At 35.7% G+C, this 23,070-nt stretch overlaps 2 protein-coding genes across 3 annotated transcripts in view; one reads left to right on the top strand and one right to left on the bottom strand.

Moving 5' to 3' along the window:
- Positions 1-23,070, bottom strand: part of LOC133647017 (uncharacterized protein C3orf20-like) — an 85,171-nt gene that overhangs the window by 55,441 nt on the left and 6,660 nt on the right. For both annotated transcript variants that reach the window (XR_009825412.1, XM_062043056.1), the window contains exons 2-4: positions 20,811-20,926; positions 3,172-3,198; positions 2,946-3,057 (exon numbers count right to left, since the gene is read on the bottom strand). Coding sequence is in view for 1 of the 2 variants with exons in the window: in XM_062043056.1 (XP_061899040.1) it covers positions 2,946-3,057; positions 3,172-3,197 (138 nt within the window). In the remaining variant the exon portion in view is untranslated. The remainder of the gene's footprint in view (positions 1-2,945; positions 3,058-3,171; positions 3,199-20,810; positions 20,927-23,070) is intronic.
- On the top strand, positions 3,237-21,233 carry LOC133647018 (methionine aminopeptidase 2). Its single transcript, XM_062043057.1, has 10 exons — positions 3,237-3,272; positions 6,329-6,437; positions 6,555-6,657; positions 8,301-8,462; positions 8,540-8,721; positions 12,282-12,376; positions 16,741-16,837; positions 16,901-17,004; positions 20,522-20,637; positions 20,711-21,233. The coding sequence occupies exons 4-10, from the start codon at positions 8,365-8,367 to the stop codon at positions 20,961-20,963; spliced, it is 945 nt and encodes a 314-aa protein (XP_061899041.1). The 5' UTR covers positions 3,237-3,272; positions 6,329-6,437; positions 6,555-6,657; positions 8,301-8,364; the 3' UTR covers positions 20,964-21,233.

Raw genomic sequence — 23,070 nt, 5'->3', positions numbered from 1 at the left:
AGGAGTAGTTGCCAGAAAAAAAGGTGGAAATTTCAGGAAAAAAGCGGGAATTTTTTTTTAAAATGGTAAAAAAAAAAACTTGAGTGGTCTGATGATTTTTCAAATCGGTTGAGAAATGTTGAAGTAGTAACATGTAGAATTAAAAAATTGTATTACGGAATTCCTGGAATTTCAGGAAAATCAGGAATTTTTCCAGTTCAAAAAACAACTTCATTTTTGTCCTGATTAAGAGGAATGTTTTGACGGTGGAACGGTTGAAGTGGATTGAAAAATGTGGAAGGAGTAGTCGCCAGAAAAAAGAGAGGAAATATAGGTTTTTGGAAAAGCAGGAATTCTGGAAAATCCTGGAATATTTATGAACTTGGAAAAATGATAGTTTGAATTTCCAGAATGGTGGAATGTGTTGAAGGTGGAATGGTTTGAATAGGTTGAAAAATTTGGAAATGGTGCAAGTTTGAAAAATGGCCTATTCATTTTGAATGGGCAAAATGGAAAAAAAAAGAGATCATGGGAAATTCGGGATTTTTTTTTTATAATTGTTGAAGTAGAGCACACAATTCCTGAACAGGCTGAATATTTTGAAGTCGGAACAGTTTGAATCAGATGAAAAATGTGGGAGTTGTGGAATTTTGAAGAATGTCCCATTGATTTCAGTGGGAATTTCAGAAAAAAATGGGAATTTCGAGAAAAGCAGGAATTTTTTTGAAAATGGCAAAAAACTTGAATGAGTTGAAATGATTGGTGGTGGAATTTTTCTAATCGGTCGAAAAATGTCGAAGTAGTAACATGTTGAATTGACAAATGGTATTACGGAATTCCTGGAATTTCGGGGAAACCGGGAATTTTTCCAGTTAAAAATACAACTTTGTTTTTTTCTCCTGATTAAGAGTAATGTTTTGACGGTGGAACGATTGAAGTGGGTTGAAAAATGTGGGAGGAGTAGTCGCCAGAAAAAAGGGTTGAAATAGGGCTTTGGAAAACCAGGAATCCTGGAAAATCCTGGAATTTTTTTGGAACTTGGAAAAATGATAGTTTGAATTTCCAGGATGCTGAAATGTGTTGAAAGTGGAATGGTTTGAATAGGTTGAAAAATGTGGAAATGGTGCAAGTTTGAAAAATGGCCAATTCATTTTGAATGGGCAAAATGAAAAAAAAAAAGAGATCATGGGAAATTCGGGAATTTTTTTTTATAATTGTTGAAGTAGAGCACACAATTCCTGAACAGGCTGAATATTTTGAAGTCGGAACAGTTTGAGTCAGATGAAAAATGTGGGAGTTGTGGAACTTTGAAGAATGTCCCATTGATTTCATTGGGAATTTCAGAAAAAATTGGGAATTTCGAGAAAAGCAGGAATTTTTTGAAAATGGCAAAAAACTTGAATGAGTTGAAATGGTTGGTGGTGGAATTTTTCTAATCGGTCGAAAAATGTCGAAGTAGTAACATGTTGAATTGAGAAATGGTATTACGGAATTCCTGGAATTTTGGGAAAATCTGGAATTTTTCCGGTTCAAAAAATAACTTGTTTTTTTTCCTGATTAAGAGGAATGTTTTGACGGTGGAACGATTGAAGTGGGTTGAAAAATGTGGGAGGAGTAGTCGCCAGAAAAAAGGGTTGAAATAGGGTTTTGGAAAACCAGGAATCCTGGAAAATCCTGGAATTTTTTTGGAACTTGGAAAAATGATAGTTTGAATTTCCAGAATGGTGGAATGTGTTGAAGATTGGAATGGTTTGAATAGGTTGAAAAATGTGGAAATGGTGCAAGTTTGAAAAAATGGCCAATTCATTTTGAATGGGCAAAATGAAAAAAAATAGAGATCATGGGAAATTCGGGAATTTTTTTTATAATTGTTGAAGTACAACACACAATTCCTGAACAGGCTGAATATTTTGAAGTCGGAACAGTTCGAGTCAGATGAAAAATGTGGGAGTTGTGGAACTTTGAAGAATGTCCCATTGATTTCATTGGGAATTTCAGAAAAAATTGGGAATTTCGAGAAAAGCAGGAGCTTGAAAATGGCAAAAAAAACTTGAATGAGTTGAAATGGTTGGTGTTGGAATTTTTCTAATCGGTCGAAAAATGTCGAAGTAGTAACATGTTGAATTGAGAAATGGTATTACGGAATTCCTGGAATTTCGGGAAAATCGGGAATTTTTCAGGTTAAAAAAATAACAATTTTTTTTTCCTGATTAAGAGTAATGTTTTGACGGTGGAATGATTGAAGTGGGTTGAAAAATGTGGAAGGAGTAGTCGCCAGAAAAAAGGGTTGAAATAGGGCTGTATAAAACCAGGAATCCTGGAAAATCCTGGAATTTTTTTGGAACTTGGAAAAATGATAGTTTGAATGTCCAGGATGCTGAAATGTGTTGAAAGTGGAATGGTTTGAATGGGTTGAAAAATGTGGAAATGGTGCAAGTTTGAAAAATGGCCAATTCATTTTGAATGGGGAAAAAATGTCCCGGAAAACCTGGAATTCTGGGAAATCTGGGAATTTTTGGGGAATTTGTCAAGGGAAAGCCCCGCGATTCCCGAATAGGCTGAACAGTTTGAAGTTGGAACGCTTTGAATCGGGTGAAAAATAGTGGAAAGTAGAGCGCGTTAAAATCTGCAGAAGAAGTTGAATAATAAATGGGTGAATTTTAGTGTAGGAAAGCATACAGTATGTGTGAATGTTTGGGAGCATTCACACAATGAAGTGGTTGGCCAGCTGTGCTTGATCATGCTGCAGGACACCCAACACTACACTGTACTGTACTTACTGTACGCCCTTGAGGATATCGAGCTCCAGATATTATTTATGCACAGCACCTGCCAAGTTCAAGTGGACGCAGGTTCTCCAAAGCACAAACTGCATGTGTGTGTGTGTGTGTGTGTGTGTGTGTGTGTGTGTGTGTGTGTGTGTGTGTGTGTGTGTGTGCGTGCGCGTGCGTTTGAGTTTTGTTTACCTGTGACGTGCACGTGGCGACGTGACTTGACATTGCAGCAGCGGGGGCACACCAGGCCGAGGGGGAGGTTGGAGAAGTGGGTGAAGTGACAGAACAGCTGGAGAGGCAAACACTGGAGGACAAAGAGAGGGAGGAGGAGGAGGAGGAGGAGGAGGAGGAGGATGGTGAAGAAGGTAAAAAAAAAACAAAAAAGAAAAAAAGATGTCATCGTCTTTGGTGTGCTTACGAGAAAGATGTCCTGAGGCCAGCCATGCTTTCCAGGGGAGGGCGATGAGGGCGAGAGTTCAGCCGCCAAGAGGAGGAAGAAGAAGAAAAAGAAGAAAGGATGTGAGTCCATTTTGTACAACTTTCTATTTCCTACACATTTTACACCTTTATCTCTTTGCTTCTACAAAACCCCAAAACCAGTAAAGTTGTCACGTTGTGTAAATGGTAAATAAAAACAATGATTTGCAAATCCTTTTCAACTTATATTCAATTGAATAGACTGCAAAGACAAGATATTTCATGTTCACACTGACAAATATAACATTTTTTTTGCAAATAATCAGTAACTCAATGCAAAAAAGTTGTCACAGGGGCATGTTCACCACTGTGTTACATGGCCTTTCCTTTTAACGACACTCAGTAAACGTTTGGGAACTGAGGAGACACATTTTTGAAGCTTTTCAAGTGGAATTTTTTCCCATTCTTGCTTGATGTACAGCTTAAGTTGTTCAACAGTCCGTTGTGGTATTTTAGGCTTCATAATGCGCCACACATTTTCAATGGGAGACAGGTCTGGACTACAGGCAGGCCAGTCTAGTACCCGCACTCTTTTACTACGAAGCCACGCTGTTGTAACGCGTGGCTTGGCATTGTCTTGCTGAAATAAGCAGGGGCGTCCATGATAACGTTGCTTGAATGGCAACATATGTTGCTCCAAAACCTGTATGTACCTTTCAGCATTCACAGATGTGTAAGTTACCCATGTCTTGGGCACTAATACACCCCCATACCATCACACATGCTGCCTTTTACACTTTGCGCCTAGAACAATCCGGATGGTTCTTTTTCTCGACGTACACAGTTTCCAAAAACTATTTGAAATGTGGACTCGTCAGACCACAGAACACTTTTCCACTTTGCATCAGTCCATATTAGATGAGTTCGGGCCCTGCGAAGCCGGCGGCGTTTCTGGGTGTTGTTGATAAATGGCTTTGGCTTTGCATAGTAGAGTTTTAACTTGCACTTACAGATGTAGCGACTAACTGTAGTTACTGACAGTGGTTTTCTGAAGTGTTCCTGAGCCCACGTGGTGATATCCTTTACACACTGATGTCGCTTTTTGATGCAGTACAGCCTGAGGGACCTTAGGTCCGTAATATCATGGCTTACGTGCAGTGATTTCTCCAGATTCTCTGAACCTTTTGATGATATTACGGACCGTAGATGGTGAAATCCCTAAATTCCTTGCAATAGCTGGTTGAGAAATGTTGCTCTTAAACAATTTGCTCACGCATTTGTTGACAAAGTGGTGAGCCTCGCCCCGTCTTTGTTTATGAACGACTGAGCATTTCATGGAAGCTGCTTTTTATACCCAATCATGGCACCCACCTGTTCCCAACTAGCCTGTTCACCTGTGGGATGTTCCAAATAAGTGTTTGATGAGCATTCCCTCAACTTTCTCAGTCTTTTTTGCCACTTGTGCCAGCTTTTTTGAAACATGTTGCAGGCATCCAATTCCAAATGAGCTAATATTTGCAAAAAAATAACATTTTCCAGTTGGAACGTTAAATATCTTGTCTTTGCAGTCTATTCAATTGAATATAAGTTGAAAAGGATTTGCAAATCATTGTATTCTGTTTTTATTTACAATTTACACGACGTGCCAACTTCACTGCTTTTGGGGTTTGTTGTTTTAGCACTGTCACCAACTCGCAGAGACGGTAGGCAAAGTGCAGCTAGGAAGGTACAAATCAAAAGTTAAAGTACCAATGATAGTCACACACACACACGAGGTGTGGCGAAATGATTCTCTGCATTTGACCCATCACCCTTGATCACCCCCTGGGAGGTGAGGGGAGTAGTGAGCAGCAGCGGTGGCCGCGCCCGGGAATAATTGTTCTTGATTTAACCCCCAAAGTACGACCCTTGATGCTGAGTGCCAAGCAGGGAGGTAATGGGTCTCATTTTTATAGTCTTTGGTATTGGTTTGAACTCGCAACCTACCGACTCTAACCACTAGGCCACTGAGCAGGTAGGCACATCATGAACATTATATTGTCCCAATAGAGCAGTTCTTCTCAATTATTTTATGTGAAAACATTCTGCGCCTCCCCTGACTATAAATAGTATCGTTTGTCTATAAAACGGTTGTAAGAACACCTCCGCATAACACTGTATCCCTATTAAAATTAAAGAAAAGCAAAAAAAGAAGAAAAATAAATAAAAATCGATCAAAATACAACAAAAATAACTATTAACATTGTGTTTAGTCTTAAACAGAAAAGATTTGCCTGAAAATAAAAATAAAATATTTAAACTATAAAAAAAATGTGACCGACTTGAACTATTTGGTATGGAAAAATACAATTAAATAAACTCAATAAATATAAATTACAATTGATCAGCTATATTAACTCAGGAGCACAATATAGAAAACAATAATAGCGAAAAGGAATCAAACAATGAGCACATTTTGTAATGCACGGCATTTGGAAGAGTTATACTGCATGATACTGATAAAGCACGGCCCCTTTGAGAAGTCTTTGTACGGCGCCCCTAAAGGGACATGGGGTAAAAAAAAAAATAATAATAATTTTTATTTTTAAAAATTTTTTTTAGACATGTTTCTCGTGCGCACGAGAAACTTTTTATAAAGTTATAAAAACAATTTTTTTTTAAAATCTATAATTTGTATTTGTTTTTTGTTTTTTTAGACATGTATCCCGTGCGCACAACAAATGTTTTCGTGCACACGAGATACATAAAATTACACAAAATACACAAAAAATATTAAAATCATTATTTTTTTATTTTTTTTATAACTTTATAAAAAGTTTCTCGTGTGCACGAGAAACTTTTTATGAAGTTATAAAAACAATTTTTTTTTAAATTTATAATTTGTGTTTGTTTTTTGTTTTTTTAGACATGTATCCCGTGCGCACAACAAATTTTTTCATGCACACGAGATACATAAAATTACACAAAAAATATTAAAATCATTATTATTATTTTTTTTTATAACTTTATAAAAAGTTTCTCGTGCGGACGAGATACATGTCTAAAAAAATAAAATAAAAAATATTTAAATAAAAAAAAAAATTTTTTTTATAAAGAGATGCATGTCTAAAAAAAAAAAAAAAAATTCTAAATTTTTTTTTTCCCCCATGTCCCTTTAGGGATTCGTATTTTTGAGAAGGACTGCAGGAGACAAACAGTAACAAAAAAACCAACAGCGCTGGAAGGGAAATAAAAGTGTCAGAGAGCCCTGACAGGCTGGATATGAGTGTAATTATATTGTGACATTTATTCCTCAGCTAAACGTGTCACATGACTAATGTGTCACATGACTAATATGTCACATGACTAATATGTCTTGTCCTCTCCTGTGTATGTGGGCCACAGTGAGGGGACAGACTGACCCGCCTTCAGTCCCCATTTGCCAGCTTTATCCCAGCGGAGACTTTCCCAGAGGAGAGGAGTGTGAATACCCGCCCTCCAAAGACGGGTGGGTGACCTCTACGCCCTCCCTTTTTTCCTGCTAGCCAACTTTGAATCAAGACAAATGTGGTGTTGTGTGTCATTTGTTGTGTATGGCTATACATGGTGTACATCAGTGATGGGCAGTAACAAGCTACGTAGCTTAGCTACTTTTTCCAGGAGCTTGGCGGTAGCTTAGCTACTTTTTTAACAAGAAGCTTTTCTTGTAGTTTAGTTACTTTTTTAACAAGTAGCTTTTCTTGTATCTTAGCTACTTTTTTAACGAGTAGCTTTTCTTGTAGCTAAGCTATTATTTAACGAGTAGCTTTTCTTGTAGCTTAGCTACTTTTTTAAGAAGTACATTTTCTTGTAGCTTCGCTACTTTTTTAGCAAGTAGCTTTTCTTGTAGCTTAGCTACTTTTTTAACAAGTAGCTTTTCTTGCAGCTTAGCTAGATTTTTAACAAGTAGCTTTTCTTGTAGCTAATCTACTATTTAACAAGTAGCTTTTTTTGTAGCATAGCTACTTTTTCTACGAGTAGATTGTCTTGTAGCCTAGCTACTTCTTTAGCAAGTAGCTTTTCTTGTAGCTTCGCTACTTTTTTAACAAGTAGCTTTCCTTGTAACTTAGCTGCTTTTTTTAGCAAGTAGCTTTTCTTGTAGCTTAGCTACTTTTTTAACGAGTAGCTTTTCTTGCAGCTTAGCTACTTTTTTAACAAGTAGCTTTTCTTGTAGCTTAGCTACTTTTTTAACGAGTAGCTTTTCTTGTAGCTTAGCTACTTTTTTAACAAGAAGCTTTTCTTATAGTTTAGTTACTTTTTTAACAACTAGCTCTTCTTGTAGCTTAGCTACTTTTTTAACGAGTAGCTTAGCTATTTTTTTAACAAGTAGCTTTTCTTGTAGCTTAGCTATTTTTTTTAACGAGTAGCTTTCCTTGTAGCTTAGCTACTTTTTTAACAAGTAGCTTTTCTTGTAGCTTAGCTACTTTTTTAACGAGTAGCTTTTCTTGTAGCTTAGCTACTTTTTTTAACAAGAAGCTTTTCTTGTAGTTTAGTTACTTTTTTAACAAGAAGCTTTTCTTGTAGCTTAGTTACTTTTTTAACAAGTAGCTTTTCTTGTAGCTTAGCTACTTTTTTAACAATTAGCTTTTCTTGTAGCTTTGCTACTTTTTAAACAACTATTTTTTCTTGTAGCTTAGGAACTTTTTTAACAAGTAGCTTTTCTTGTAGTTTAAAGTCATTTTGATAGTAGGCTAATATAGACACTTACATCATGTGTTGTCTTCATTGCAACACTTATATAAGACTTTTAAAGTCATTTTGATAGTAGGCTATTATAGCTAATATAGACACTTACATCCTGTGTTGTCTTCATTATAACACTTATACAAGACTTTTAAAGTCCTTTTGATAGTAGGCTAATATAGCTAATATAGACACTTACATCATGTGTTGTCTTCATTATAACACTTATATAAGGCTTTTCATTTTTTGCGGCTCCAGACAGATTAGTTTTTGGTATTTTTGGTCCAATATGGCTAGTTAATATAGTTTGTTAATTTGTATTTTATCAACAAATGATACATCCCAGCAATATAATATGAATGGAATGTTTTAGTTCATAATGGAAAGAATGGATGTATTGTTGTTGTGTTATATCATGTCCTCCACTAGGCGCAGTGCAGCCTGGAGGACCTCCAGCGAGGAGAAGCGAGCTCTGGACTCGGCCAATGAGGAGATGTGGAGCGACTTCAGGCAGGCGGCGGAGGCCCACCGCCAGGTCCGCTCCTACGTGAGGAGCTGGATCCAACCGGGCATGACTATGATTGACATCTGGTGAGCGTCTGCCCAATGTAATAACCGCTTTCAGGACCGTTGACGTGTTTGTGTGTGTTGCTCGCTGCTCCCGCCAGTGAGAAACTTGAGGCCTGCTCCAGGAGGCTCATTCAGGACAACGGACTGAAGGCGGGCTTGGCTTTCCCCACCGGCTGCTCCATCAACCACTGCGCCGCCCACTACACCCCCAACGCCGGAGACCCCACGGTGCTACGCTACGACGACGTCTGCAAAATAGACTTTGGAACGCACGTCAACGGTGAGGAGTTTTTGTGTGGAATTGATGGGTTTACGTATAGAGTGCAGTACTGGGTTGCAACCAGCGGGGGTGCTGTTGATTCAGTCTTAACTAGTTTGCAGCCTGAAGAAGAAGTATACGTTATTCTCTTGAATTTGACACTATGTTAAAATTTAAAAAAAAAAATGAATTGTTATGTTCGCCATTGTAAATTCAAAACAATTTGTCAAATATTATCTTATAGTGCTGTGTTTTGACACATTTGCGGGACTGTGAATTCTGCCTAGCAACAAGTGGCCCTCCAAAAAGAATGCCAGGAACTCTGTTAGATTGCTGCACCTGCTCCAGTAGATTTTTTTTTTTTAAATTAACGTTTGTACATTTTAGAGTACAAGTTAGATGAGAACTGTGTTACCCTAAAGCAGTGATCCTCAAACTGTGGTGCGCGGGCTCTATCTAGAGCCATTTTGGACCAACAATACAAAAAACAAATCTGTCTGGAGCCACAAAAACTGAAAAGTCTTATATAAGTGTTGTAATAAAGACAACACATGATGTAAGTATCTATATTGGTTATATTAGCCTACTATCAAAATTACTTTAAAAGTCTTATAATGAAGGCAACACATGATGTAGGTGTCTATATTAGCTGTATTAGCCTACTATCAAAATTACTTTAAAAGTCTTATAATGAAGGCAACACATGCTGTAGGTGTCTATATTAGCCATATTAGCCTACTATCAAAATGACTTTAAAAGTCTTAAATAAGTGTTATAATGAAGGCAACACATGATGTAAGTGTCTATATTAGCTATATTAGCCTACTATCAAAATGACTTTAAAAGTCTTATATAAGTGTTATAATGAAGGCAACACATGATGTAAGTGTCTATATTAGCTATATTAGCCTACTATCAAAATGACTTTAAAAGTCTTATATAAGTGTTGTAATGAAGGCAACACATGATGTAAGTGTGTATATTAGCCTACTATCAAAATTACTTTAAAAGTCTTATATAAGTGTTATAATGAAGCCAACGTATGATTCAAGTGTCTATTTTAGCTGTATTAGCCAACTATCAAAATGACTTTAAAAGTCTTAAATAAGTGTTATAAGGAAGACAACACATGATGTAAGTGTCTGTATTAGCTATAATAGCCTACTATCAAAATGACTTTAAAAGTCTTATATAAGTGTTGTAATGAAGGCAACACATGATGTAAGTGTGTATATTAGCCTACTATCAAAATTACTTTAAAAGTCTTATATAAGTGTTATAATGAAGCCAACATATGATGTAAGTGTCTATTTTAGCTATATTAGCCTACTATCAAAATGACTTTAAAAGTCTTAAATAAGTCTTTTAATGAAGACAACACATGATGTAAGTGTCTATATTAGCCTACTATCAAAATTACTTTCAAAAGTCTTATATAAGTCTCATAATGAAGGCAACACATGATGTAAGTGTCTATATTAGCCTACTATCAAAATGACTTTAAAAGTCTTATATAAGTGTTGTAATGAAGCCAACACATGATGTAAGTGTCTATATTAGCCTACTATCAAAATTACTTTCAAAAGTCTTAAATAAGTCTCATAATGAAGGCAACACATGATGTAAGTGTCTATATTAGCCTACTATCAAAATGACTTTAAAAGTCTTATATAAGTGTTGTAATGAAGGCAACACATGATGTAAGTGTGTATATTAGCCTACTATCAAAATTACTTTAAAAGTCTTATATAAGTGTTATAATGAAGCCAACATATGATGTAAGTGTCTATTTTAGCTATATTAGCCTACTATCAAAATGACTTTAAAAGTCTTAAATAAGTCTTTTAATGAAGACAACACATGATGTAAGTGTCTATATTAGCCTACTATCAAAATTACTTTCAAAAGTCTTATATAAGTCTCATAATGAAGGCAACACATGATGTAAGTGTCTATATTAGCCTACTATCAAAATGACTTTAAAAGTCTTATATAAGTGTTGTAATGAAGCCAACATATGATGTAAGTGTCTATTTTAGCTATATTAGCCTACTATCAAAATGACTTTAAAAGTCTTAAATAAGTCTTTTAATGAAGACAACACATGATGTAAGTGTCTATATTAGCCTACTATCAAAATTACTTTCAAAAGTCTTAAATAAGTCTCATAATGAAGGCAACACATGATGTAAGTGTCTATATTAGCCTACTATCAAAATGACTTTAAAAGTCTTATATAAGTGTTGTAATGAAGCCAACACATGATGTAAGTGTCTATATTAGCCTACTATCAAAATTACTTTAAAAGTCTTAAATAAGTGTTATAATGAAGGCAACACATGATGTAAGTGTCCATGTTAGATATATAAAATAAAAGCCTTATATAAGTGTTATAATGAAGACAACACATGATGTAAGTGTCTATATTAGCTATATTAGCCTACTATCAAAATGACTATGTGTCGCAGGCTGACGCAAATCTTCGTTGACAGAAATGTTGAAATGTAATATTTATTCTACACATTTTTACAACATTGGAAAACATTAGTACAACTTCTCAGAAGGTGAGATAACTTCCGGAAATGACTGTCTTAGGGTGGCCAAAGGTATAGATGTGTGTGTCCAAGTTAAAGGAAAGTTGGGAAGATTTATAACAATCTTTGCAAGCTGGGTAACGTTTGCTGTGGTCTGGAACAACATGGCATACAGACAACTATCTGAAGTACAGATAATGTGTCATGAGACATGCAAATATAAATTAAATACACAGAGGACATAAGTAAAGGAAATTAAATATACCTACAAACGAGGCATAATGATGCAATATGTACATACAGCTAGCCTAAATAGCATATTAGCGCAGTGACCAAATATGCCTGATTAGCACTCCACAAAAGTCAATAACATCAACAAAACTCACTTTTGTGCATTCACGCACAGTATAAAACGTTTGGTGGACAAAACGAGACAAGGAAGGAGTGGCACAAAACACCTCTTTCTGTGGCAGCGTCGGAGAAAGCTGTACATGTAAACAAACGGTTGCACAACTGCGGTGAGTTCATGGACCACCGAAATTAGTAGGACAAAACGATGCTCAACAAATAGTGTCATCAGTGAAGCATAAACACAAACATATTCAACAGTGGTAGTTCCAACAGGTTTGTGTCGTGTTTGTCATCAAACAAAAACTATACTAAAACAAAAATATGTTTTTTTCCCATCTTTTTCCATTTTCATAATTTTTGGGGAAAAGCTCCAAGGAGCCACTAGGACGGCGCTAAAGAGCCGACCACCGATGTAGCGGTATGCCCAAGTTAAAAAAAAATATCCTATACTCAAAGCCAGTGTCACTGTTCAAACTGTGTGTAATGTTAAAAATATAAAATATACTTTTTAAACCAAATAGGCCAACTACGGTACGCTACTGTATTTTAATGTCAGTCATTATGGTGGTAAGTTTTTTCTGAGGTGGTACTTAGTGAAGACTGTTTGAGATCCACTGCTCTATAATATGTTTTTTGTTCTCCAATACAAACTGAGAAAACATGATTTTACACCAACATGTTGTTTGCTTCACCCAGGTCGAATAATCGATTGTGCCTTCACCGTCACATTCAACCCCAAATATGACAGACTGCTGGAGGCTGTCAGGGATGCAACGGACACTGGGATTAAGGTAATTACTATTCTCTCAGTAAAAAAAATTTAACGAGTAGCTTTTCTTGTAGCTAAGGTACTATTTAACAAGTAGCTTTTCTTAAATGGGTTGTAGCTTAGCTACTTTTTTAACAAGAAGCTTTTCTTGTAGCTAAGCTACTATTTAACGAGTATCTTTTCTTGTAGCTTAGCTACTTTTTAACGAGTATCTTTTCTTGTAGCTTAGCTACTTTTTTAACAAGAAGCTTTTCTTGTAGCTAACCTACTATTTAACGAGTAGCTTTTCTTGTAGCTTAGCTACTATTTAACGAGTATCTTTTCTTGTATCTTAGCTACTTTTTAACGAGTAGCTTTTCTTGTAGCTTAGTTACTTTTTTAACAAGAAGCTTTTCTTGTAGCTAACCTACTATTTAACGAGTAGCTTTTCTTGTAGCTTAGCTACTTTTTAACGAGTAGCTTTTCTTGTAGCTTAGCTACTTTTTTAACAAGAAGCTTTTCTTGTCGCTTAGCTAGTTTTTTAACGAGTAGCTTTTCTTGTAGTTTAGCTACTTTTTTTACGAGTAGCTTTTCTTGTAGCTTAGCTACTTTTTTTACAAGTAGCTTTTCTTGTATCTTAGCTACTTTTTTTTAACAACTAGCTTTTCTTGTAGCTTAGCTATTTTTTTAACGAGTAGCTTTTCTTGTAGCTTAGCTACTTTTTTAACATCTAGCTTTTCTTGTAGCTTAGGTACTTTTTTAACAAGTAGCTTTTCTTGTATCTTAGCTACTTTTTTAACAAGTAGCTTTTCTTGTAGCTTAGCTACTTTTTTAACAAGTAGCTGTTCTTGTAGCTTAGCTACTTTTTTAACAAGTAGCTTTTCTTGTAGCTTAGCTACTTTTTTAACAAGTAGCTTTCTTTTATTGTAGCTTAGCTACTTTTTTAACAAGTAGCTTTTCTTGTATCTTAGCTACTTTTTTAACAAGTAGCTTTTCTTGTAGCTTAGCTACTTTTTTAACAAGTAGCCTTTCTTGTAGTTTATCTACTTTTTTAACAAGTAACTTTTCTTGTAGCTTGGCTGCTTTTTTAACAAGTAGCTTTTCTTGTAGCTTAGCTACTTTTTTAACAAGTAGCTTTTCTTGTAGCTTCGCTACTTTTTTAACAAGTAGCTTTTCTTGTAGATTAGCTATTTTTTTTAGCAAGTAGCTTTTCTTGTAGCTTAGGAACTTTTTTAACAACTAGCTTTTCTTGTAGCTTAGCTACTTTTTTAACAACTAGCTTTTCTTGTAGCTTAGCTACTTTTTTAACAACTAGCTTTTCTTGTAGCTTAGCTATTTTTTTAACGAGTAGCTTTTCTTGTAGCTTAGCTACTTTTTTAACATCTAGATTTCTTGTAGCTTAGCTACTTTTTTAACAACTAGCTTTTCTTGTAGCTTAGCTACTTTTTTAACAACTAGCTTTTCTTGTAGCTTAGCTATTTTTTTAACGAGTAGCTTTTCTTGTAGCTTAGCTACTTTTTTAACATCTAGCTTTTCTTGTAGCTTAGGTACTTTTTTAACAAGTAGCTTTTCTTGTATCTTAGCTACTTTTTTAACAAGTAGCTTTTCTTGTAGCTTAGCTACTTTTTTAACAAGTAGCTGTTCTTGTAGCTTAGCTACTTTTTTAACAAGTAGCTTTTCTTGTAGCTTAGCTACTTTTTTAACAAGTAGCTTTCTTTTATTGTAGCTTAGCTACTTTTTTAACAAGTAGCTTTTCTTGTATCTTAGCTACTTTTTTAACAAGTAGCTTTTCTTGTAGCTTAGCTACTTTTTTAACAAGTAGCCTTTCTTGTAGTTTAGCTACTTTTTTAACATCTAGCTTAGCTATTTTTTTAACGAGTAGCTTTTCTTGTAGCTTAGCTACTTTTTTAACATCTAGCTTTTCTTGTAGCTTAGGTACTTTTTTAACAAGTAGCTTTTCTTGTATCTTAGCTACTTTTTTAACAAGTAGCTTTTCTTGTAGCTTAGCTACTTTTTTAACAAGTAGCTGTTCTTGTAGCTTAGCTACTTTTTTAACAAGTAGCTTTTCTTGTAGCTTAGCTACTTTTTTAACAAGTAGCTTTCTTTTATTGTAGCTTAGCTACTTTTTTAACAAGTAGCTTTTCTTGTATCTTAGCTACTTTTTTAACAAGTAGCTTTTCTTGTAGCTTAGCTACTTTTTTAACAAGTAGCCTTTCTTGTAGTTTATCTACTTTTTTAACAAGTAACTTTTCTTGTAGCTTGGCTGCTTTTTTAACAAGTAGCTTTTCTTGTAGCTTCGCTACTTTTTTAACAAGTAGCTTTTCTTGTAGATTAGCTTTTTTTTTTAGCAAGTAGCTTTTCTTGTAGCTTAGGAACTTTTTTAACAACTAGCTTTTCTTGTAGCTTAGCTACTTTTTTAACAACTAGCTTTTCTTGTAGCTTAGCTACTTTTTTAACAACTAGCTTTTCTTGTAGCTTAGCTATTTTTTTAACGAGTAGCTTTTCTTGTAGCTTAGCTACTTTTTTAACATCTAGCTTTTCTTGTAGCTTAGCTACTTTTTTTAACAACTAGCTTTTCTTGTAGCTTAGCTACTTTTTTAACAACTAGCTTTTCTTGTAGCTTAGCTATTTTTTTAACGAGTAGCTTTTCTTGTAGCTTAGCTACTTTTTTAACATCTAGCTTTTCTTGTAGCTTAGGTACTTTTTTAACAAGTAGCTTTTCTTGTATCTTAGCTACTTTTTTAACAAGTAGCTTTTCTTGTAGCTTAGCTACTTTTTTAACAAGTAGCTGTTCTTGTAGCTTAGCTACTTTTTTAACAAGTAGCTTTTCTTGTAGCTTAGCTACTTTTTTAACAAGTAGCTTTCTTTTATTGTAGCTTAGCTACTTTTTTAACAAGTAGCTTTTCTTGTATCTTAGCTACTTTTTTAACAAGTAGCTTTTCTTGTAGCTTAGCTACTTTTTTAACAAGTAGCCTTTCTTGTAGTTTATCTACTTTTTTAACAAGTAACTTTTCTTGTAGCTTGGCTGCTTTTTTAACAAGTAGCTTTTCTTGTAGCTTAGCTACTTTTTTAACAAGTAGCTTTTCTTGTAGCTTCGCTACTTTTTTAACAAGTAGCTTTTCTTGTAGATTAGCTATTTTTTTTAGCAAGTAGCTTTTCTTGTAGCTTAGGAACTTTTTTAACAACTAGCTTTTCTTGTAGCTTAGCTACTTTTTTAACAACTAGCTTTTCTTGTAGCTTAGCTACTTTTTTAACAACTAGCTTTTCTTGTAGCTTAGCTATTTTTTTAACGAGTAGCTTTTTTTGTAGCTTAGCTACTTTTTTAACATCTAGCTTTTCTTGTAGCTTAGCTACTTTTTTAACAACTAGCTTTTCTTGTAGCTTAGCTACTTTTTTAACAACTAGCTTTTCTTGTAGCTTAGCTATTTTTTTAACGAGTAGCTTTTCTTGTAGCTTAGCTACTTTTTTAACATCTAGCTTTTCTTGTAGCTTAGGTACTTTTTTAACAAGTAGCTTTTCTTGTATCTTAGCTACTTTTTTAACAAGTAGCTTTTCTTGTAGCTTAGCTACTTTTTTAACAAGTAGCTGTTCTTGTAGCTTAGCTACTTTTTTAACAAGTAGCTTTTCTTGTAGCTTAGCTACTTTTTTTAACAAGTAGCTTTCTTTTATTGTAGCTTAGCTACTTTTTTAACAAGTAGCTTTTCTTGTATCTTAGCTACTTTTTTAACAAGTAGCTTTTCTTGTAGCTTAGCTACTTTTTTAACAAGTAGCCTTTCTTGTAGTTTAGCTACTTTTTTAACATCTAGCTTTTCTTGTAGCTTAGCTACTTTTTTAACATCTAGCTTTTCTTGTAACTTAGCTACTTTTTTAACAAATAGTTTTTCTTGTAGCTTAGCTACTTTTTTAACAAATGGTTTTTCTTGTAGCTTAGCTACTTTTTAACAAAGTTTTCTTTATTTTCATGACTATTTACATTGTAGATTGTCACTGAAGGCTGTAAAAAAAAAAAAAAATTCCTTTCCGTTTTTTTTTTAGGTGGTCTGTCATAACGTTTTTAGAAGGGACATTGTGACTTTTGACTTCCTGAAAAAAAGGGACCCAAACACACATACACCTTGGCCCCGCAGACACATTTTTTTCCTGTCAATGTGGCCCTCTGAGTCAATATATTTGCCCAGCTCTGGTCTACAGTCCCTTAGCCAATCAGGACGCATAACACAATGCGCATTCATACGCTGTAAAAAAAAAAAAAAAAGAAGAAGCATGCGACACAAAAAAATCGGTGTAAAATAAGTGAACCGTGTTGTAGCGAGGGAACACTGTATTACATTTTTTCCTCCAAATATGGAACAAAACGGAGACGATTGATGTCGTTTTTTTACAACGTTTGCATCATGTGTGCTCCAGTTTGCGGGCATCGACGTGCGCCTGTGTGACGTTGGCGAGACCATCCAAGAGGTCATGGAGTCTTACGAGGTGGAGATAAATGGCAAGACGTATCAAGGTAATCCGTGCACGTACGTGACGGTGTGCGCTATTTGGGCTTACCCACTTTGTTTTGTTGCAGTGAAGCCAATCAGGAACCTCAACGGCCACTCTATTGGACAATACAGGATACACTCAGGGAAGACGGTGCCTATCGTGAAAGGAGGAGAGGCTACACGGATGGAGGTTTGCTGCTTTATGCTCCCCTAAAAGAAAAGGGCATGACCTCATGTCTTAATTTATCCTTAATGCAATTACAAACCCCAAAACCAGTGAAGTTGTCACGTTGTGTAAATGGTAAATAAAAACAGAATACAATGATTTGCAAATCCTTTTCAACTTATATTCAATTGAATAGACTGCAAAGACAAGATATTTAATGTTTCAACTGACTGTAACACGTGGCTTGGCATTGTCTTGCTGAAATAAGCAGGGGCGTCCATGATAACGGTATGGCGTAGTGCAGGGGTCACCAACCTTTTTGAAAGCAAGAGCTACTTCTTGGGTACTGATTAATGCGCAGGGCTACCAGTTTGATACACACTTAAATAAATTGCCAGAAATAGCCAATTTGCTCAATTTACCTTTAACTCTTGTTATTATTAATAATTAATGATATTTACACTTAATTGAACGGTTTAAAAGAGGAGAAAACATGAAAAAAATGACAATTAAATTTTGAAACATAGTTTATCTTCAATTTCGACTCTTTAAAATTCAAAATTCAACCGAAAAAAAGAAGAGAAAAACTAGCTAATTCGAATCTTTTTGAAAAAATTAAAAAAAGATTTTATGGAACATTATTAGTAATTTTTCCTGATTAAGATTAATTTTAGCATTTTGATGACATGTTTTAAATAGGTTAAAATACAATCTGCACTTTGTTAGAATATATAACAAATTGGACCAAGCTATATTTCTAACAAAGACAAATCATTATTTCTTCTAGATTTTCCAGAACAAAAATTTTAAAAGAAATTCAAAAGACTTTGAAATAAGATTTCAATTTGATTCTACAGATTTTCTAGATTTGCCAGAATATTTTTTTTGAATTTTAATCATAATAAGTTTGAAGAAATATTTCACAAATATTCTTCGTCGAAAAAACAGAAGCTAAAATTAAGAATTAAATTAAAATGTATTTATTATTCTTTACAATAAAAAAAAATACATTTACTTGAACATTGATTTAAATTGTCAGGAAAGAAGAGGAAGGAATTTAAAAGGTAAAAAGGTATATGCGTTTAAAAATCCTAAAATCATTTTTAAGGTTGTATTTTTTCTCTAAAATTGTCTTTCTGAAAGTTATAAGAAGCAAAGTAAAAAAATGTATGAATTTATTTAAACAAGTGAAGACCAAGTCTTTAAAATATTTTCTTGGATTTTCAAATTCTATTTGAGTTTTGTCTCTCTTAGAATTAAAAATGTGGGGCAAAGCGAGACCAGCTTGCTAGTAAATAAATAAAATAAAAAAAAATAGAGGCAGTGCTGCTATTTGAGCTATTTTTAGAACAGGCCAGCGGGCTACTCATCTGGTCCTTACGGGCTGCCTGGTGCCCGCGGGCACCGCGTTGGTGACCCCTGGCGTAGTGGGTAGAGCGGCCGTGCCAGAAACCTGAGGGTTGCAGGTTCGCTCTTGTCTTTGCAGGCAATTGAATATAAGTTAAAGGATTTGCAAATCATTGTATTCTGTTTTTATTTACCATTTACACAACGTGACAACTTCACTGGTTTTGGGGTCTGTAGAAGGAAAATGCGTCTTGTTAGGGTTACGGCAAGGTGCAGGGAAGCGTTCCATTTCACTGCACTTTAACGACATATTTAATGACATTAGCAACTGCGTGGGGTAGCAACGCGGGTTCGAACCCTTCGGTTGCTGCGTTCACTGACAAGGAGGGCCGACGTCCTTGCTGCAGACTGTAGGTCGCTCTATCTGGACACAAATGAGCATTTTAATTGGCAAGCTGCAGCGTCAAGCTTTTCACCTAAAGTGCGTCCAGCAGGGATGCTGATGTGGCAGCTTTGCATCTTGGCCTATTTAGTTGAGTGTGTCTTTGCGAGCGGTTGACTTTGGCGGACGGGCGTGCCACGGGGCTGCGAGCACTTTGATTATCAGTTGTCGCCGCGTTATCAGCGCACGCCAACACGAGCCACACTCTGATAGAGGCCAACCGCTTGACACCGCGCTGTCTACGCTGCTGCTTTGAGGGTTTTTCATTCACACAGGAGGGTTTAGCTGAGCGACTAGCCTCCCTTGTTGTTTTTGTTGTTAAATTAAATAAAATTTAAATAAACAATTTTTTCAAAAATTAAATACAATTTAATTAAAATTAAAATTAAAATTAAAATTAAAATTAAAATAAAAATTAAAATTAAAATTTAAGTTAAAGTTAAAATTAAAATTAAAATTGAAATTGAAATTAAATTACATTAAATTCAAATAAACTAACTAATTTTTTTTATTAAATACTATTTAATTAAATTTAAATTAAATTTAAATTAAATTTAAATTAAATTTAAAAGTTAAAGTTAAAACTGAAATTGAAATTAAATTACATTAAATTTAAATGAACTAATTAATTTTTTTATTAAATACTATTTAATTTAATTTAAATAAAATTAAAATTAAAGTTAAAGTTAAAGTTCAAATTGAAATTAAAATTAAAATTAAATTACATTAAATTTAAATAAACTATTTTTTTTTTTATTAATACTATTTAATTTAATTTTAAAAAATAAAAAATTAAAAATTAAAATTAAAGTTAAAGTTAAAGTTAAAGTTAAAGTTGAAGTTGAAGTTGAAGTTGAAGTTGAAGTTGAAGTTGAAGTTGAAATTGAAATTGAAATTGAAATTGAAATTGAAATTGAAATTAAAATTAAACTAAATTTAATTTAATTAAATAAACTAAAAACAATTTTTATTAAATACAATTTAATTTAAATTAAATTAATTTAAATTCAATTCAATTAAATTAAATTAAGAACTGGCCGGTCGTCATGGCAATGTGAAACGTATGGAGACAGCCAAATCACAAGATAAAATAATTCCTCATGAGTGTAGCCTATAGGCATACCTTGTGGGGCGGTATAGCTCTGTTGGTAGAGTGGCCGTGCCAGCAACTTGAGGGTTCCAGGTTCGATCCCCGCTTCTGCCATCCTAGTCACTGCCGTTGTGTCCTTGGGCAAGACACTTTACCCACCTGCTGCCAGTGGCACCCACACTGGTTTAAATGTAACTTAGATATTGGGTTTCACTATGTAAAGCGCTTTGAGTCACTAGAGAAAAGCGCTATATAAATATACTTCACTTCATTCATAGTCATGTTTGAATCAGCTAGTGTTTTTCCATTTGTACTCTTTCCATTTTTTCATTTTATGTCCGCAAGTAAACTGCGTGTGTTACCGTGAAGGCTTGCAATGTAGGAGTTGGAGTACTCCCTTATATCTTATCTGTAGTAGAACACTGAGCCTGTATTCCTTTCTGGAGAGGGTGGGGGCTGTTTGCGTATTGAAGAAGTTGCCTCTTCCTGTTTGAATGTTAGACCATATGACTGTATTGATGTGGGCTGGTCTCCTAAAGCTTCAGTAAAACTTGATAATATTCCTATTCTGTCTTGATGGTCCTTCTTCCTCTACATATATGTCCTCTGAAAGAACTTGGGATTGACCAGTGACTTTAAGTCTGTTTTGTGCCGTTTCTCAGGAAGGCGAAACCTACGCCATCGAGACTTTCGGCAGCACAGGACGCGGCGCCGTCCACGACGACATGGAGTGCTCGCACTACATGAAGAACTTCAACGTCGGACACGTGCCAATAAGGTTCTGACACGGCATTAAAGCCCATTTTAACGGTCGGCTCACGTTTCACGTTGCCGTGTTCTAAACCCTGCAGACTTCCGAGGGCCAAGCACCTTCTGAACGTGATCAATGAGAACTTCGGCACCTTGGCGTTCTGCCGCCGCTGGCTGGACCGGCTGGGCGAGAGCAAGTACCTGTTGGCGCTGAAGAACCTGTGCGACCTGGGTATCGTGGACCCCTACCCGCCGCTGTGTGACATCAAGGGCAGCTACACGGCCCAGTACGAACACACCATCCTCCTCAGGCCCACCTGCAAGGAGGTGGTCAGTCGGGGAGACGACTATTAGCTCACACCTGTCCACGAGGCTTAATGACTACAGTCTGCCAGGACTTCCTGGAATACATTGTGCAAAATGTCAGGCATTCCTATAGAGGGACCTAAATGTTCCTAAAATATGTTAATATCTTGCAGAACACATATAGAGCATGCATTTCATCTATCAAATTTAACTTAACACATATAGGTGTTACCCGCATAGGTTTGTTTATTCCAGAAATTTGATTCACAAGGTGAAACTAATGCAAAACCCAAAACCAGTGAAGTTGTCACGTTGTGTAAATGGTAAATAAAAACTATTATTTGCTAATCCTTTTCAACTTATATTCAATTGAATAGACTGCAAAGACAAGATATTTAACGTTCAAACTGGAAAACGTTGTTAAGTTTTGCAAATATTAGCTCATTTGGAATTTGATGCATGCAGCATGTTTCAAAAAAGCTGGCACAAGTGGCAAAGAAGACTGAGAAAGTTGAGGAATGCTCATCAAACCCCTATTTGGAACATCTCACAGGTGAACAGGCTAATTGGGAACAGGTGGGTGCCATGATTGGGTATAAAAGCAGCTTCCATGAAATGCTCAGTTGTTCACAAACAAGGACGGGGCGAGGGTCACCACTTTGTCAACAAACGCGTGAGCAAATTGTCCAACAGTTTAAGAACAAGCTATTGCAAGGAATTTAGGGATTTCACCATCTACGGTCCGTAATATCATCAAAAGGTTCAGAGAATCTGGAGAAATCACTGCATGTAAACGACTAAGCCCGTGACGTTTAATCCCTCGGGCGGTACTGCATCAAAAAGCGACATCAGTGTGTAAAGGATATCACCACATGGGCTCAGGAACACGTCACTAAACCACTGTCAGTAACTACAGTTCGTCGCTACATCTGTAAGTGCAAGTTAAAACTCTACTATGCAAAGCCGAAGCCATTTATCAACAACACCCAGAAACGCCGCCGGCTTTACTGGGCCCGAGCTCATCTAAGATGGACTGATGCAAAGTGGAAAAGTGTTCTGTGGGCTGACGAGTCCACATTTCAAATTGTTTTTGGAAACTGTGGACGTCGTGTCCTCCGGACCAAAGAGGAAAAGAATCATCTGGATTGTTATAGCCAGCATGTGTGATGGTATGGGGGTGTATTAGTGCCCAAGACATGGGTAACTTACACATCTGTGAAGGCACCATTAATGCTGAAAGGTACATACAGTTTTTGGAGCAACATATGTTGCCATCCGAGCAACGTTATCATGGACGCCCCTGCTTATTTCAGCAAGACCATGCCAAGCCACGTGTTACAACAGCGTGGCTTCATAGTAAAAGAGTGCGGGTACTAGACTGGCCTGCCTGTAGTCCAGACCTGTCTCCCATTGAAAATATGAAGCCTAAAATAGCACAAGGGAGACCCCCGGACTTTTGAACAACTTAAGCTGTACATCAAGCAAGAATGGGAAAGAATTCCACCTCAAAAATGTGTCTCCTCAGTTCCCAAACGTTTACTGAGTGTTGTTAAAAGGAAAGGCCATGTAACACAGCGGTGAAAATGCCCCTGTGCCAAGTTTTTGCAATGTGTTTTTAAGGTAATAATTATTTGCAAAAAAAAAAAGAAGTTTCTCAGTGTGAACATTAAATATCTTGTCTTTGCAGTCTATTCAATTGAATATAAGTTGAAAAGGATTTGCAAATCATTGTATTCTGTTTTTATTTACCATTTACACAACGTGACAACTTCGCTGCTAATGCTAATGATCATCAACGGAAGCCATGATGATCAAAATGATGAGAAATAAAAGGCCTGCATGAAATGAGTTCATATCACATATTAGTTTCACATTTGAACTGGAATTGCTCAAAATAACTGACTTTTTCAGGAAATGTTCAGCTTTTACGTATAATAGTCTGCACATTATTATGTTGATGTATAACACTGTTTCATTCCCATATAGTGGCCAAGGACTCCGTTCAAAAATACTCATAGAGCGGTATAGCTCGGTTGGTAGAGCGGCCGTGCCAGCAACTTGAGGGTTGCAGGTTCGATCCCCGCTTCCGCCATCCTAGTCACTGCCGTTGTGTCCTTGGGCAAGACACTTTACCCACCTGCTCCCAGTGCCACCC

The sequence above is a fragment of the Entelurus aequoreus genome, linkage group LG03, assembly GCF_033978785.1.
Source record: "Entelurus aequoreus isolate RoL-2023_Sb linkage group LG03, RoL_Eaeq_v1.1, whole genome shotgun sequence".
In the NCBI taxonomy this organism is placed as follows: Eukaryota; Metazoa; Chordata; class Actinopteri; order Syngnathiformes; family Syngnathidae; genus Entelurus; species Entelurus aequoreus.
This window is presented reverse-complemented; position numbering and strand designations above follow the sequence as displayed.

Excerpts from the sequence above, each read along its gene's own strand:
- LOC133647018 (XM_062043057.1), top strand. The coding sequence starts at position 8,365 with ATGTGGAGCGACTTCAGGCAGGCGGCGGAGGCCCACCGCCAGGTCCGC. Across the intron at positions 16,838-16,900 it reads AAATGGCAAGACGTATCAAG|TGAAGCCAATCAGGAACCTC; the intron begins GTAATCCGTGCA and ends GTTTTGTTGCAG. Across the intron at positions 17,005-20,521 it reads GAGAGGCTACACGGATGGAG|GAAGGCGAAACCTACGCCAT; the intron begins GTTTGCTGCTTT and ends GCCGTTTCTCAG.